Here is a 15665-nt window from a genome sequence, read left to right on the forward strand (position 1 = left end):
GAAGCATTTCAAGAAAAGAAAACAAATCTCAGTGACATTAGAAAATGCTTTAATGGACCAGATTGATTTTTTTTTTCTATCCATCACCTTGGTCCAGTAGGATCCCAGACACTTCTCGGATGGTTTCTGCAATTTCCGTCAATCAGGCTTAAATTTCTGCACAGTGCGAACAATGGATGAGTTGACACACTGATCCACTTTGCATCACATGGATTTGAGGGGACTGAGATATGTGGATAAAAACGCACTTCAGGTTTTGGCTGTTAAACACAAAATGTTGTCGCATCTGTGACCCCTTGCATACATTTTACTTTCTGTTCCACATTTAACCGAAAGTGATACTGCAGCTGTCATCCAGTTCATACAGTGGTGGGCAGGCCTTCCTTTGCTTGGCATCTTTTTCAAACTTCTGACAATGTGCCCCAGCGAAGACGTCTGCCGCCCCCTACATGATGGGAGGACATAGAGCGTGCAGTATTAAATTCAGGGCATGACTCAGTGATTTCTGTGCACTAGTTTCCCATGACACCTACTGGACTCCCAGGGTTGTAAGTAGGGAACAATTGATCCTGGTTACGTCACTATGCTGCGGCACTGCTGATGATGTCCTCATCCCCATTCACACAGGAATTAACATTGCAAGGGAAGGGAGAGAATAAAATATTCACTTGTTCTCAGTGATTCCACAGATTGATCTGGTTTGACTTTTGTCTATCGCAAAATAACTGAAATTGGCATTTTACAGTTGCAGCAGCCGATTTCATGTGCTTTACTAGAGAGTCGTGCTCTCCTGATGGTTTTCATTCTTTTACCCCATTTCTGTACAGGCGCCAAAATAAGATTTTTTGTTGGTGTGAACAATTTTTTGTCTCGTTAGATTACCAATAAAAACACTGTTATGTTCACACAAAGGACACAGTGATGAATCCAGTCTGCTTTCTTTGCTCAGGACCCTGTTGTGCCTGGAAACGAGACCGTACACATTCATTTCATCCATTGCTGTTCTACAAATTGTGATGGCAGATCTTCTTAACTGTTCCCTGGGAACATCTGCATCAACTTGGGCACATTCTTCCCAATATGGCATCAATCTTCAAGTCCAGATTTTCTCTGGATTCACGTTTGAGGCAGCTGAAGGACCTTTTTCTTACTGTGGAGCTACTCCAGCATTGATTTGGCCGCATGTTTCAGTCTCGTTGGAGCAGAAATTGGCTGGCTCCTCTCTCGGGCCTCTGGCTTTCAGAAACATGCTCTCCTCGAGATTCGCCTGTGTTTGGATCCCGGGATCGCTCCTCTGGACCTCTGGCCAAGTCTTCCTGTTCTCTCTGGCCAAGGCTGAAGCTGCACCATCGTGCAGCGAGGTATTAGAGGACTGATTTGCTCTGCCCAGTTCCAGCAGATACATTCCAAGTGATTCCAAATTTTATTTCATCAGAACACAGAATCTTTTGCATCATGCGCTGCCATTTTTTGCAGTGGAGGCTGATTGAAAAAAAGACTGCAGTTGTTTTTTTGTTGGAGTGGTCCTGATGATCGTGGCCGCCTTCTTGATCCAGCTAGGTCTTCCTTGGTAGGTTTCTGCTCTCTGTCAAAAACTCTGTGGATCTTTTGACCCTTTTCAGACACAATACAAGGCCAGCAGTTTGAGGGACTTCTGCAAAAACAGAACAAAATAGGAAATATGTTTCAGCGAGTCCTCTTGCTGTTGCTAAGCAGGAAAGCCGTTTGTTTCCAGAAGAAGAGGCAGTGGCTGCATGAGTTTTGGTCTTTATGTGAACTATGGCACTCATGTCCACCTCATGATGAATTAAAACCTTAACTTTTCTGGGTGATGAAGAAGGACGAGACGCAGACAGATACGTGTACACAGAAAGCACTGCTTTATTGACTGCACAGGACTGGAATGGGCGGGGTCAGATGTGACTATAGGACTCCATTAGATGAGGGTGGGAGTTGAGGGGGCGGGGTCAGAGTTGGGTGGGCAGGTGGGTTGTTGGGCGCGGTCATAGTGGGATGCAGCCATCATTAAGGCAACAGAAACAGCATGCAGATACAGTCACAGGAAACATTGTCATCATCATCATATTGCTTTTCAAAGTCTCGCTTAAAACATCGAAATTGTACAAAAAGGAAGAAAATAGGTTTTTCGCACTAATGAAAAATACATTTTTTGATTTTTTTTCCTCCTACGAAGAAGATTCTAATACAAGAAAATAAATATAGCAAAAAAAAAGCCAAAAATAATTTAAAATAGCTCTTCTTTTTCATATATGTTCAATAGTTCTCTTTGCTATTAACAAATGGCACAACATTCTTTGAAACAAAGAATACAGAAGGATTAACTCCTGCAACATTCATATTATTGTACTGAAGAACCGATGGCGAGTGGAGGAGAAACCGGACAGAGCAGCAGAGATTTTAACACCTTTCACAAGGAGCAAACAAGACAGGAGGAAGAGGAGGGGAAGAAGCCTGCGTCCAGCTTGGCTCTGATTGGATGATGCTGATTGGTATTGAAATAATGCCTGAATATGAGCAGTACGACGCAGAATGACACCCAGTAATATATAAAAATGTCACGAGAGCAGAGAGAAGGGAGAGAAACTGTTCAAACATGAAGCAGCTTAATCCATTGACAACAACAATAACAGGTTATTATTTTAAAAAAAGAGCCCCGATAGGAGAAGGTAGAAAAAGTTGAATGATGAAGTTTTGCAAAACCAGAACTACACCGAATACTTGTTTCCTAATGTGTCTTAAACCTGAGGGAGAAAACTTTGAGAATCACAGGTGAGGAGGTAGACTCAGAAACTGCCTGCTGTGCACTGCATGGGGGGGGATACACAGAAGGATGGGAGGAGAGGGAGGAAAGATAAAGGGAGACATGAAGTGGAGCTGAGGGTGCGACAGACAAAAAAAGAGCAAGCGAGAGAAAGGGGCCGACAACGATAAAAGAGGAAATAAAACGAGGAGGGAAATGCTTAAACGGTACGTCCACAATGAGCTGGATGAATCTGTTTAAGCTCTTTGTCCACGGTGAGCCATGACGCTTTTCAAAAAACAGTCAACTTTGTGGATAATCGCCGGCCTCAAGTTTTACTGTCAATGAGCGTTTGGAAAACAATGTCGCAAGATCGAGCAGGAGCTGTGGAGCAGTAACGTTAAGAAGATAACAGTTTCTCTGTAACTGATTATGATTGAACATATCCCACCACTCAAAACAAAGGTTATCATCTATCCAGTGGCTACTCACCCTGTGACTGATCTCACAACTAACCACAAAATGTCTTCATTTTTTGCGTCTTTCCACTTAAGTTTGCGCTCCGTTGGAACACATCTCAAGTGAGAGAGACAGGTCTAGTTCCTTCTGGACGGAAGGAGAACAAGGTCTGTCGCCCAACTGGGAGAACAGCTGACCCCTTAACCCGGAGTCTCTCTTGCCAAGAACACATAATCCAGGATCCCTGCTAGTGTACACGCACTCATTCCTGAGCCCACTGTAACCACACACACACACACACACACACACACACACACACACACACACACACACACACACACACACACACACACACACACACACACACACTATCTATTCTCTGAATAATAGCATAAATAGGGGGCTGCCTTTCCACAACTTTAAGTAACCAGAACACCTATTGCTTCCCTGTATCAAAGATTGGATAATGGAAGCAAATTAATAACTACATATTTGCCCCCAAGGAAGAAAGAAATTAAACGTTTGTTTTGAGTGTGTGAGAGAGATGAAGAAGTCCCGTTACAAAAGCAGACAAGAACGGCGAGGAAAAAAGAAAACAACAAATCGGGAGAAGGAAATAAAGCAGAGACAGAGCAGAGACAGAGACACAGTGCAGAGCGGCGTCTGAACAAACGGCCTTCACCTGAATCTCAAATCCAGATTGTGTCTAGACGTGATTTATCCAGATTACATTTACACCAGGGAGTGCAGTGTGTCCGGTGCTCGTGGTGAAATCACTGTTTCCCTCATAAAACAGATTCCCACCCACGGCCTTTTGTTGTATTTATGCTTTGTGTACAGTGCCCAGCTGAACTTCAATTTAATGTGACCAAATGTTGTTCCGACCATCGGCGGGAGACTTTGGCAGCTTTGGCCTAAAAGGATCCTCAGTGAGCCGCGGCCGCATTCACCACCTCGATTTGTCTGCGTCGATATACACGTGGGCCGAACCTCCCAGGAGCCTAATGGTACAACCAGATGTAAACAGAGGTTGAATAAATTGCTCAGATTGTGAGGGAGGATCCCCAAAGGGGCCTTGAGCCATGTTTCCATCCAGGTTTCATATTGAATGACAAAAAAATATGTATATATCATACAACAATCACAATCCATGATTATGGACAGATGACTTATTAAGAATCCAAAATTGTGTTAACATTTAAAATGTTTAGCTGGCTGATCATTACATTTGCTATGACCCCTAAAAATGACATTTTCAAACTTGAGAATGATTTAAAAATGTAAAAGTTTTTTTCCCTAAGCAAAATTTCGAAAGAACCTAAGGCAGTGATTGTCACCACCTATCATAATAAAGGTTTGTGCATATTGTAAAAACCTAATCTCGACATTTTATGCAATTTGCAAATACAAAAGATTTGTATGAAATGAATTTGGCGTATTGCCCAGCCCCAACCCCGACTCCATTTGTTTCTGATGGCATCAATATCTTAAAACAGGTCACAAACACAAAGTCACTTCTTAAAAGTCATTTCCTAAACCAGCTGGGCACTGTCATTTTATCGCAAACGTTCCTCAAACATGGGTAAACTGTGCCTTTGTTGGTGACTATTTTCAGCTGCGGATTAATAAAGTTGTTTTGTTACAGAAGCTGGGCGCTCTGTGTGGGAATGACTCAGAACAGACTAGGTCTGCGTTGACGTAAGTGAGGCCACATGTTGGCCAGAGCGACAGTGTGACCCCCCGATGTGCGTTTCTTTTAAATAGTTTCTGGACAATGTAATGATCTATGGCACAGAGAAATAAGATACACCAGCCTTTGGATACGCACTGTTAGTGCGATCAATTCATTGTTGGTTTTGGTCTTTTCATGGAATCTGCTGACAGCGACCACATAAATAACCACAGGGGGTGATTTATATTGGAAGTCATGGTCAAAATGAAATATTCTATAACAAGACTGAATTGCTCTGAGGGCTGTTCGTGTCATTTGATGCTAATTCTACCCGATTCTGTTCCGCTTTGCCGATTCCATTGTCACGGATTGTGAAGGAAATACTTGGATGGAGACCTGGCAGTAAGAAGAGACAGAGAGCGGAGAGAAAAAGAGCAAGAGATGGAGAGGAAGAGGCGAGAGGACGGGGAGAAGGGAAGGGCCCTGTTGTTTATGTTCGCTGCTTGTTAACTTGACTGTGCGGACAGGCTGCAAACACACTGCAAGGAAAGAACAAGTTGTACTCTTTCCCTGTCTGCCTCTCTGGCTCTGGTTCAGTAAACGTTTCCCTCCTCCAATCTTTTTCTTTCTCTTTATCCATCTCTCCTCTCTCTCTCTCCAGGCCAGAGCAAAGCAACGTTCCCCCCTCCTCACACGTACTTGCACAACACATGCCTGTCATTATTTGTCCTTAAAGCTACAGACATCCATTTTTCCTTCTTCTTCTTCTCTCTTTTGAGTGTGTGTGTCTGTGTGTGTGTGTGTGTGTGTGTGTGTGTGTGTGTGTGTCTGGGTGTGTGTGGATCGTCCTATGCTTTTATAAGCGATTCAAGAGGAGCCACGTGCAGGGCAAGAAGGCTGATCGCCAGACAGGAGCGGAGGATCAGGGAGGAGTTGTGGGCACAGGGGACACAATAGGAGGGTGGAGCAGCTGAAGGGACGGTGCTGCTGGTGGGAGGTGGAGCAGGAGCAGGCAGGGAGGAGGAGGAAGAGGGAGGAAGAGGTTGGATGGTGGAGGCAGAGTACAGTGCGCAGTTTGTGCAGACGGGAGCTTTAGTCTTAAAAACACTCCTCGAATCTGTTATGGAGGCAGAGGTCAACTCATTGTGTTGAACCTCAATGGGTGGAGTCAGAAACACAAAGTTCTTAAGTTACGTTGGACTGAAACTACAAAGGGGACATTTAATCATGACTATGAAACACTGCTGGGTCTTTTGCAGAGTGGGAAAGATCTCACTTTCCACGAGGCCGAAAAGTCGTGCAAAACAATTAACTGATTAATTCATAATTTCAGTGAAGAGCTTTATAAATATATTCATAAGATATCCTCTGGTTCCAGCTTCTCGAATCTGAACATTTGCAGCTATTACCCCACAGTTTGCATTTTGAACTGCAGGTTGGATCGAAACAAAACATTTGAAGAAGGCTCTCGAAACATGTGTTTCCCATTTAACAGACAAAAAGGATTAATCATCAGCAACCTTGGCAGGCTCATCGCAGGCTTACTGTGATTTATGGATTTCTCAGATATTGGCAGGCAGTAACAGTAACTAGTTAAGGACCGACTGTTGATCTATGGTCCACTTTCAGGGATAAACATGAACCCCACGACATTCTTCTTTCACGTCCCGCCCTGGACCCTTTGACCAGTGTCATTACCTGTCTCCCTCTTCTCTCTTTTGCTGTCATCAAATAATAATAACGACAATGATTGTATCCATCCATTAGCTATAACTCTTATCCTCTAAGGGTCGAGGAGTGGTAAGAGCCAAATCCCGGTTGACCTGCACGTCTTTGGATTGTTGGATAACATTAATAATAATAATAATAATAATAATACAAATTGAATTTGCAAGCATTATTGAATGGGCCCTCGCACCCTCATGCACGTCAGGGGTGCTGACAGGATGCCGCTTGACCCACTTTTAGAACCACTTAACACAGTGCAAATAACTCAGATGTTATTTCCTGCGGCGGCGGATATCATTTAGCGCTCTCTGTCACAAAGAGCAACATTCAACCCTCACGACTGAGAAGCTGGAACCCGAGATTATTTACAATTTGCCCCCCCCAAAAAAGGTTATTCAGCTATCAAAATAGATTGACCGACTATCGTAGTTGTAATACTCCTAGTTTCGTTTGTCTAATTGACCTCCCGTATTGATAAAGGAAAACCAGTTAGTGAACATTATGAATGAATATGTGATTCTTTGACTCCACCAGTTTACCTTGAGCTCGTTTCCACCTCCACAGTAGCTCCGGCTGTGAGGAGCGTGTGTATGACTAAAGCTCCGATCAGTGCAGTGTGTACGGGTTGTGGACGTTGAGACCTTGAAGCCATTACTTTGCCGTAACAGAGCAGAGAGCAAAGCGCCAGTAAAAACAGAGAGCAGATAATGAGTCAGCATTCTAGTTTGATACAAGCCACGGTGGCCAGCTAAAGCATTACAAAGAAAACAAAGCAAAAAAAAACAGCTTGCAAAGGCTTTTTCAAAACACGGAAAATTAAAATGTCTCTAGTAGTAGTAGTATTTGAACAGTATTATACATTATTGTAAATGTGTTTAAACTCCAGCAGTAGGTACAGTGTGTAGGTGGGTGGGCGGGTTTGTAAGGCTGCCATAGGTCAGTGAAGCGAGGGTCGAAGCAGTCGCTGGGTCTCATTCGATCACATGACGAGGTCTGAACTTCCAAATGGGTTCAGACGGACCATGATTAAATTCAGCTTTCATCAAGATTCTATGCATTTTAACAGTAACACAGCATTCACTGTCCTCACCTTCATTACAGAGACACTGACTGCTTTCACATAGGCATATACGTTGTGTCCTCATGGGTCTTTAAATAAATGCTCACTTTACGGGGGTCATTTTTTTATAAAATCCCTAGTCAAGGAGAGTTGGGGAATGAATTCAAATTTGAACCAATGCCCAATCCTGACTTCACTGACCTGACGACAGCCTCAAACCACTTTCTTACCGGCAGAAGGGGCAACAACAGAGGAAGAGCGAAATTGTATGAACAGCGTTCTGATGCCCCTCTGTTTCCCCAGAACCGCATCTGTGCAATCATCACGGTTTATATTGAAACAGAGGAAATCAAACCCGTTCCTCCATCAGGATCAACAACTGGAATTTTAAAGATGAGCTTTTACCCCTTTGTTCAAGTGAAGCACAAAATTGTCTTGTGCAACAAAAACACTCTGTTGTGTTTTATTGGAGGACAGAGCCGACCGACATCTCTGCTTGTGAAAAAGCTGTAAACGTGATCTTTGCACAGCTGAGGAAGTTCTGAGGAACCCGGCCCTGCTGGTGCGCTGATGTCTTTCAGAGGAATTTTACAACGGTGTCCGTGCCGTAGCCAGCAGCTGCGTGAATTGTGGGCCAAGTTCCAATTACCTGCAGCAATCAGCGCTGGCCTTTGACCAGCTCTCTGCTGAAGTCTAGGAATCTCATCATCGCGTGTAGGCGTGTTCCTGACCTGCCATTACACGCACAAAGCCCACCAGCTTATTTCTGTGGTGTCACATTCGTGTCGACACCCGGGGGAGAGTTTTATTTCTGACACGTGCCAGCTCACCGCTCAGAAAAACTGTACAGCCGCATATTTATCCATCACAAACTTAAAGTGGCAATCACGAAGATTTTCATTTATGTAAAAGTCTATAGCAGAATGAGGACTGTGGGGGTCACAAAAGTGTTGTTATATTAATATATTTGCAGTATTATGTACTGGGTGTCTGGATTTATGCCATATAGGATTTAACTGGTGAAACACAAAGTGACTTATCACGAAGAAATGACAGGAAATGCAACGTGTACATCAGTGGACTTAGCACTTGCTGCATACACTTCATGAAAAATGCACCTACAATGCAAAAACATGTTCGGCAGTTTTTGACAGCGCATCAGTTTCAACTATAGCGGAGAGCGTTGGAGCAGGACGGAGCAGCCACAGTGAGCCGCCGGCGACCTAAAACCTCATTTGCTGCGACCACCAACAACTGCAGAAGTCAATGAAGACTGAAATCTTCGAGAATTGCCAACTTAAATATGAAACTCTAAATTGAGGGCGGCACAGAGAACATAACCTCCAACACGTTGCCAGATTTTCTGCTGATACTGGCACTGATATTACAGTTTAAATGTGGGAAAAAAAATCGAATTTACAATCAGATATCCTGTGGATATTCGACCTGACAGAGTTGCAAAATTCAAAGATCATCCCCACACATTTCGGGCCGCGAGCCAACACCCACACAAGTTGTACCACACAGTGACAGTGATGCTTTGAAGTTGTTCGAGTAGATATTGATTAAAAAAAAAAGAACTCCAGTCTACAGTATCTACGAAGCGGAAGGAGAGGGCATTGAAGCCACACTGTAAATACAGAATAATCACCAGTATGTGTTTGCTAAGGCTGCACAATATCTAGGAAAAAAAATTCAGAAGTGTAATTATCAAAATGGCAATTTGCCAGAGAAGAAACTAAAATGCTGTTCTCTGACTTTCAAACGACAGAGGATCTATAGAAGCAGCAAGTCTGGCTCACCTAACCACCTACACAACATTCTGCAGAGGAAAGTCTTTTTTGTCTTTTTTTTTTTGCCAGCACTGTGCAGCCTTGGCATTGACTACTACAAGTTAAGGCCATACATGTGAGGCCTTGTCTACTAACGCTGTCTACAAAGTCAGGCTACTTTGAACATTGAATATTGAAACCAAAATTACATTTCCTCAGTTTTACTAACACGTGAACGGTGTTCACCACCGGGCGGAGGATCCCGTGGGACGTGATGACACGAGACCACGTCCCCACTTTGAATCACGAGCGTTGTTGCGGTTATTGTTGTCGTATGTGTTATGATCAGTTGCCATGCGGATTGTAATAGCCAACGTAGAAGTTCAAAGATCTTCCACCTGTCCTGTATTCACGCTGTTATAAAAAAAAAAAATTGTTTGCTTGCTTTGGACAATAGTTGACACTTTAAAAAAAAAAACCCTGCCACTCAAAAGAGGGTTTTTACAAATTTGCCTCTCTGTGGCCAAAAAAGAGACAATTGTGGCAAACTGTCAGAGTGAATCTTCTGCGATGGCTACACCTGAAGGACAAAGTGCTGTCACCTGTAATAATACTTTCCTGCTGTTAGGGGGCGCTTCACTCTGAGATAGCTCAAACTTCCTGATGCAGTCAGGACCAGATATACATTAAAAAACTAGTCATCTTGTACATTATAACCCTGTTATACCAGCTCTGGTGTGTGTGTGTGTGTGTGTGTGTGTCTGTGTGTAAGCTGTATGGTGTGTGTTCAGTTCAGCAGCATTTGGCTTTTTCTAAGGGGGTTAATATGCAAGTCTGTTTTTTAATGACCATTGCCAGCCCGTCGCTGGGGCGCCAGGCTTTTCCTATGTGAAGCCACTGCGAATGCAGATCGTTGAAGAATCCAGGGTCGGTCTACTGTTGGTGGTGTAGCAGAATCACCAAATGCCAGTCAAGGGGTCCACACAACACCACAACACCGCGCCTGAGCTTACAGTGTTTCAAACCCAACCGTACCGGAGCGGGGTGAACCGGGTCAAGGAACTGGACTGAACCGAGCGACCCGGACAGCGCTGGGCAGAGCTGTCTGACATCCATCGCATCTAACATTCTTCATCTTGAAAACCAGAGACAGAGCACGCGGACGTGTGTTTGTGTCAGATACGATGTAAAAATGCTGCTTTGACACACAGATCTGTTCTTTGGCGTGGTCACTTCAGAGGACAGGTGAGTAGAGGCTGTCCGACGGGGGGCGGGGGGGTTCATTGGACCTGCACCTCTATTTAAATGTCTGGGTAGAGCAGCCCTTAAAATTGACTTGTGATTTAGGATTTCACCCAATTTTTTCTCAAGTCTCAGCTGCAAGAAAGGTGAGAGGAGTGAAAAGACAGTCCCCTCTTGTGGTTGTAGTTGACCACCAGGTCAATATTATCCGATGTGTCTGGTTCATTTGGTGAAAACAGACGAGTCCAAGTGAGCATTAACGGTTGGTTGAGACTACTGAACCCAGGGCTGACGGTCACACTGGGAGAAGGAGCGTGCTCAGTAGTAGTCATGTAGGAGTTCAAACAGTGACGCTTGCCAAACAAGGAAGTTTCTAGACATACACACATCACTTTATATATATATATATATATATATATATATATATATATATATATATATATATAGTATATGACATAAAATATGTATATATATATATATGTATCTACGCCTTGCGTCGCCTCTTTGATAATTTTTTAACCTTTTATTCTTCTTTTTTAACCCCTGAGAATACCATGGACTGCTTAGATATAAAATACAACTGTCTGAGAGAATAAACAAAAGCTATTAAAAAAACCAAATTTACAAACAACTCAGTTCATGAACTTAGGAGCGCAGGCCTCTGGAGCTGATTATTACATGGTCATCATTCGTCTAACGGGGAGGAGGAGCTCAGCAGCAGAGCCATCGCCGTCACGAGAGCTTGGCCACGTCAGAAAAACATAAGTGGCGCCGGCAACGTTCTGTGCCATGAAACCACTCAATGCTCGACTGAATAAGCCATATCAAAATCAAGCTATATCAAAAAATATAAATCATATGGATACACAGGATGAGCTGAAGTGTGACTCAGTTCTCTTGATGCCTGTTGCCTTAAAGCTGCACTGTGAAACCTGGTGTCCCAACCAGTGAAGTCAGTGGAAAACTTCAAACTAAACTTCAATTGAGTTGAAACGTTTTTTTGTCACATACTTTCTCCAGTTTTGTTTTTCAATGGCAGATTAGGAAACTCTGAAGTGAGCAGATACAAATGGGAGACTTTTTTTTTGTAATTTTGCCCCTAATTTAGGCATTTTTACCATTTGAATTTGAACTGACAGCAGGTGAAGGAAAGAGGCACATGCATGGACAATAATTAGTTTTGCTACCAGTCAAAAGAAAGAAAACCTGGCCAAGCTCTGTTTTTATTGATGGCTCTGACCTGCAGTGATCTGGTTATGGGGGCATAGAACAATGAGCAGCTCTTTGCGCCGATTGTACAGTTGTGGCTCTGCTCTGATAACTGTCACAGAAGCTCTCGTTGATTAATGGCAAACGCTGCGTTTACATCCTTGTTTCAGGCACTAAACAATTGTTAAGGTGACAAGGAGCTGGTTGCATTCGGCAACCGATCCGACTGGATTAGCTTTGGGTTTGATTGTTACGAGTCCGATTGAACAAATGACTAATTGATCTACTTATTGATTGATTTGTTGATTGAGAGAGTGGGGGGTTTGAGGGGAGCCAGGGGCACGGGGCGAGCGACAGAAGGCACAGAGTTTCTACTATGAATTTTCTCCAAAGAGTCAGGCTAAAAAAAAAAAAAAATAAGGGATTTGCTTTTAGTAGTTTGTGTGTCAGTATGTCTGTGTGTCTTTGAGTTTGCGTCTCCGTGTGACAATCTGAATGAGCACCAGGGTTGAGGTCAATCGGAATTGACCCCAACCTTGAGTGAGCATCTATTATACACACGAGTGCTTTACATTACAGCTCTTATGACTAGCTATTTGTGCTTTTCAAGGTTGAATACATGTTGTCCCATGTCTTCCCCACACACACTTTAAACAGCTCTGGTGTGAAGTTGTCTTCACATCGAATATACTCAAGAAAAAAAGAGGACTTCGGATGTCGGATGTATCTCAGGCCATCAAAGACCAAACAAGAAGGAGACCCTGAAAACAGCTTGAATAATAATAATAATGCCCCAAAGTGTTTGTTCTGACAGACACCACAGACATGAGGCCAGAACAGGTTACTTCAACACCCAGAGAAAAAAAAAAATCTGTAACACAAAACAAAAAAAAGACTAAAGGTAATGTTTGTTTCCTATTTATTGGATACACCGTGTCTTGTGGTTATCCAACAGCGAACTGCGGTCCGGCGGAGAAGCTCTACTGTACGACACGCAAAAAAAGCTACATTCAAATTCCCCCCCAAAAGTAAGCAGGTGAAGAGCTGAAGTGATTTCCGATTGGTAAATGTGAGAAGGATGTGGTCGAACGAAGCCATTCAGAACAGGTTTTGTAGACGGTATACTGGGCACAGATGTGGAAACAATTAGCCAGCGGGATTCTGCTTGGGTAACTGTGTGTTGATTTGCGTCTCAGATCTTTAGGATGCGAGAACGCTCCTTCTCAACAGGTCCTCGTTCCCAGAATGCAACTGTGGCAAGCGGAGTCTGCGTCCGCCAGAGCGTGTGTCCGAGTCACTCTGCTCGCCATCAGAGAAGTACCCGTCAGTCTCGGCGGCATCCAGCAGGGACGTGTTCTTTCCTGTGAGTGGCAGTTGCATGGACTCAAGCCCCGCTACGCCTCCACCTCCGTTCACGCTCCTCCCCCTCGACTTACCCTGGCGGGGCAGACGGGGTCGCGGGGCCCCGCCACAACGGATGGTCCCCGTGTCGGGAACTGTGACCCCAGGGCTGGAGGCGGTAGGTGGAGATGAACCTGCGATGAACACAGATCCAGCCCCTGATGCAACACCATTCCCTGCGGTGACGCTGTCCCAGGGGCCGCGGTCCTCAGAGATGTGACAGGAATCCATTTTGGAGATGGGGGGCTGTGGTGGTGGGTCCCCCTGCAGGTCGGAGCTCCTGGTCTGGTGGTGATGGAGGTGGTGGTGGTGCAGGGCCTTGGAGGAGCCCCGGGACCTTTCACCTCTGCGGCTCACGTGGCTGGGCTTTTCCTCCGCCACACTCACCCAGAGGCTTTTAGCCGTGGAGGGACTGCTGGCGGTGGAGACGGCTGCTGCTGAGAGGAGTGCCGGGGGCTCGGTAGGGGCGGTGGGCTGTCCACGAGCACGGAGCTTGTTGCTCCCTCGTCTGCGGCCCAGCTGGGGCGTTTTCCAGGTGGACTGCATGGAGTTCTCCATCATAAGGTTTAGCAGGCTCTCCTCGCCCTGCAGCAGCTGCATGAGAGGGGGAGACAATAGGAGGTGAGGTATGGAAAGACAGTCATGGAGGAGACGGTGAATCACAAGGAGAGAAGATCAGAGCGAGTAAGATTAGAAGAAAACAGCTGAATCAGGGCTCAATAAGACAAGTTTTATGTCTGGAAAGTTGCTCATAGATTAATACAAAAAATGTGCACCTTGCTTGGGTTTCTGGTTTCGAAATTTGGTCTAATTATTACCTGTAATATTTTGGAACAAAAACTCCCCAACCACCAACATTTCAACCACCAACCCATATTTGCAACAGCTCAACAGGGGCAGATGTGAGAAACATATATCACATTTGTTGAGCAAATGACAAAAAGACATTCTGACACCATTCTACCTATAAAATGGGGATTTACTGTTATGTCAAATACAGGCCACTGTAACTTGGAACCTTTAGGGTTACATAAAACTCAGTGATTGATTGACAATCTTTAAAAAAAATGCAATTATTTTTGCATGTTTCTTTTAAGGATATCAGGTATCAAGATCTCATCCAGCTCTACTGAGAAATGAGTGTGTTCCTTTTTTTTGTTCCCCAACACATTTCCAAACAATGGTGTTATAACATGGGCTGTGGTTGGAGCCTCCTGCCAATCGATACACAAACAGAACACATTCCTGAGGAGAGCAGCAGGTCAGCCACAGTGCAGCTCTCTCCTTCGTCAAACTGACGACAAAAAACTCCACTCATAGAATTTCATATTTAAAGGTTGCTGCCCAAAATCTATATAATTCTACACACAAGGTACATGAATAATACTTTACTGTCAGCCTGTGACATCTGACTAAAGAAAAAGAAGTGATCTCTCTCCAGCACAGTTGAAATCCACTGTACTTATTAATGTATCACAACTAAACAGTTTCATTTTGAAAACTTTCCAAAGTGACATCACAGTGCAAACGGCTCATAACTAGGGCAACAGGCAATGAATATTTTCATTATTGATTAATCTGACATTTTTTTTTTACTATTAATCATTATTTACATGAAAACAAAAATTGAGTAAAAAACAATTTGTTTGGTTTTCAAAACAGTCTCAGATTCATTTTCTGTCTATTGACTAAGAGATTATTTGACTCATTGTTGCAGGTTTACTTATAACTGATGAAGAAGAAACAGCGGCAGAAAAAAATAGTGTTGCCAAATCACTAATATCGAATTTTTAATTGAACAACAAATTAAAACCTAAAACCAATACTGTGCTGGCTGTTGGATGAATGAGCCGTGATTGAAAAGCAAGAGACTTCAATTGAGTACAGTTTCATCGCTACCAGATACTGACCAAACCTTTGCACAGGCCATAATTTTCTAAATTGATAGAAAAAAATGGGGCTTTGACATTTGAAAAAAAGGCATATTGTTTAATGTCTGTTTGCTGCAGTTGTTGTGTATTTTTCTTGCCTACACATTTTTCTGCTTTTGCAGGCATCAGCTTCCCTGTGAACAACTTTTCGATCAAGAACTTTATGTAACTTTGTCCGAGTCAATCAGGATCACGATAGTTCTTCTTTTGGCTACTGGCACTGTGTAGAGGACTGGGATTTAGTTGAAGATGGTGATGGACTGATTCTGATTTTAGCTGTTTGGATTTTGACATGTGTTGTTCATGTTCATTGCCAAGAGTCTTAATCCAGCTCTGTCCGACATAACCCTTCATTAACTGGTCTGATTCATGTGCTCTGTGTGTGTACTGGAGCTGAACTAAACTCATTTTTAGAAAATCTAATAAGAAT

The 15665-nt window shown here is 43.6% G+C and overlaps 1 protein-coding gene across 5 annotated transcripts in view; it reads right to left on the reverse strand.

Moving 5' to 3' along the window:
• Positions 1 to 1857: 1857 nt before the first annotated feature.
• jade2 (jade family PHD finger 2) overlaps positions 1858 to 15665 on the reverse strand; it is a 156931-nt gene continuing 143123 nt past the window's right edge. For all 5 annotated transcript variants that reach the window (XM_035624728.2, XM_047330483.1, XM_047330485.1 and 2 more), the window contains one exon: positions 1858 to 13898. In XM_035624728.2, the coding sequence (XP_035480621.1) occupies positions 13104 to 13898 (795 nt within the window). In that variant the 3' untranslated portion in view covers positions 1858 to 13103. The remainder of the gene's footprint in view (positions 13899 to 15665) is intronic.

Source organism: Scophthalmus maximus, chromosome 2 (assembly GCF_022379125.1).
Source record: "Scophthalmus maximus strain ysfricsl-2021 chromosome 2, ASM2237912v1, whole genome shotgun sequence".
In the NCBI taxonomy this organism is placed as follows: domain Eukaryota; kingdom Metazoa; phylum Chordata; class Actinopteri; order Pleuronectiformes; family Scophthalmidae; genus Scophthalmus; species Scophthalmus maximus.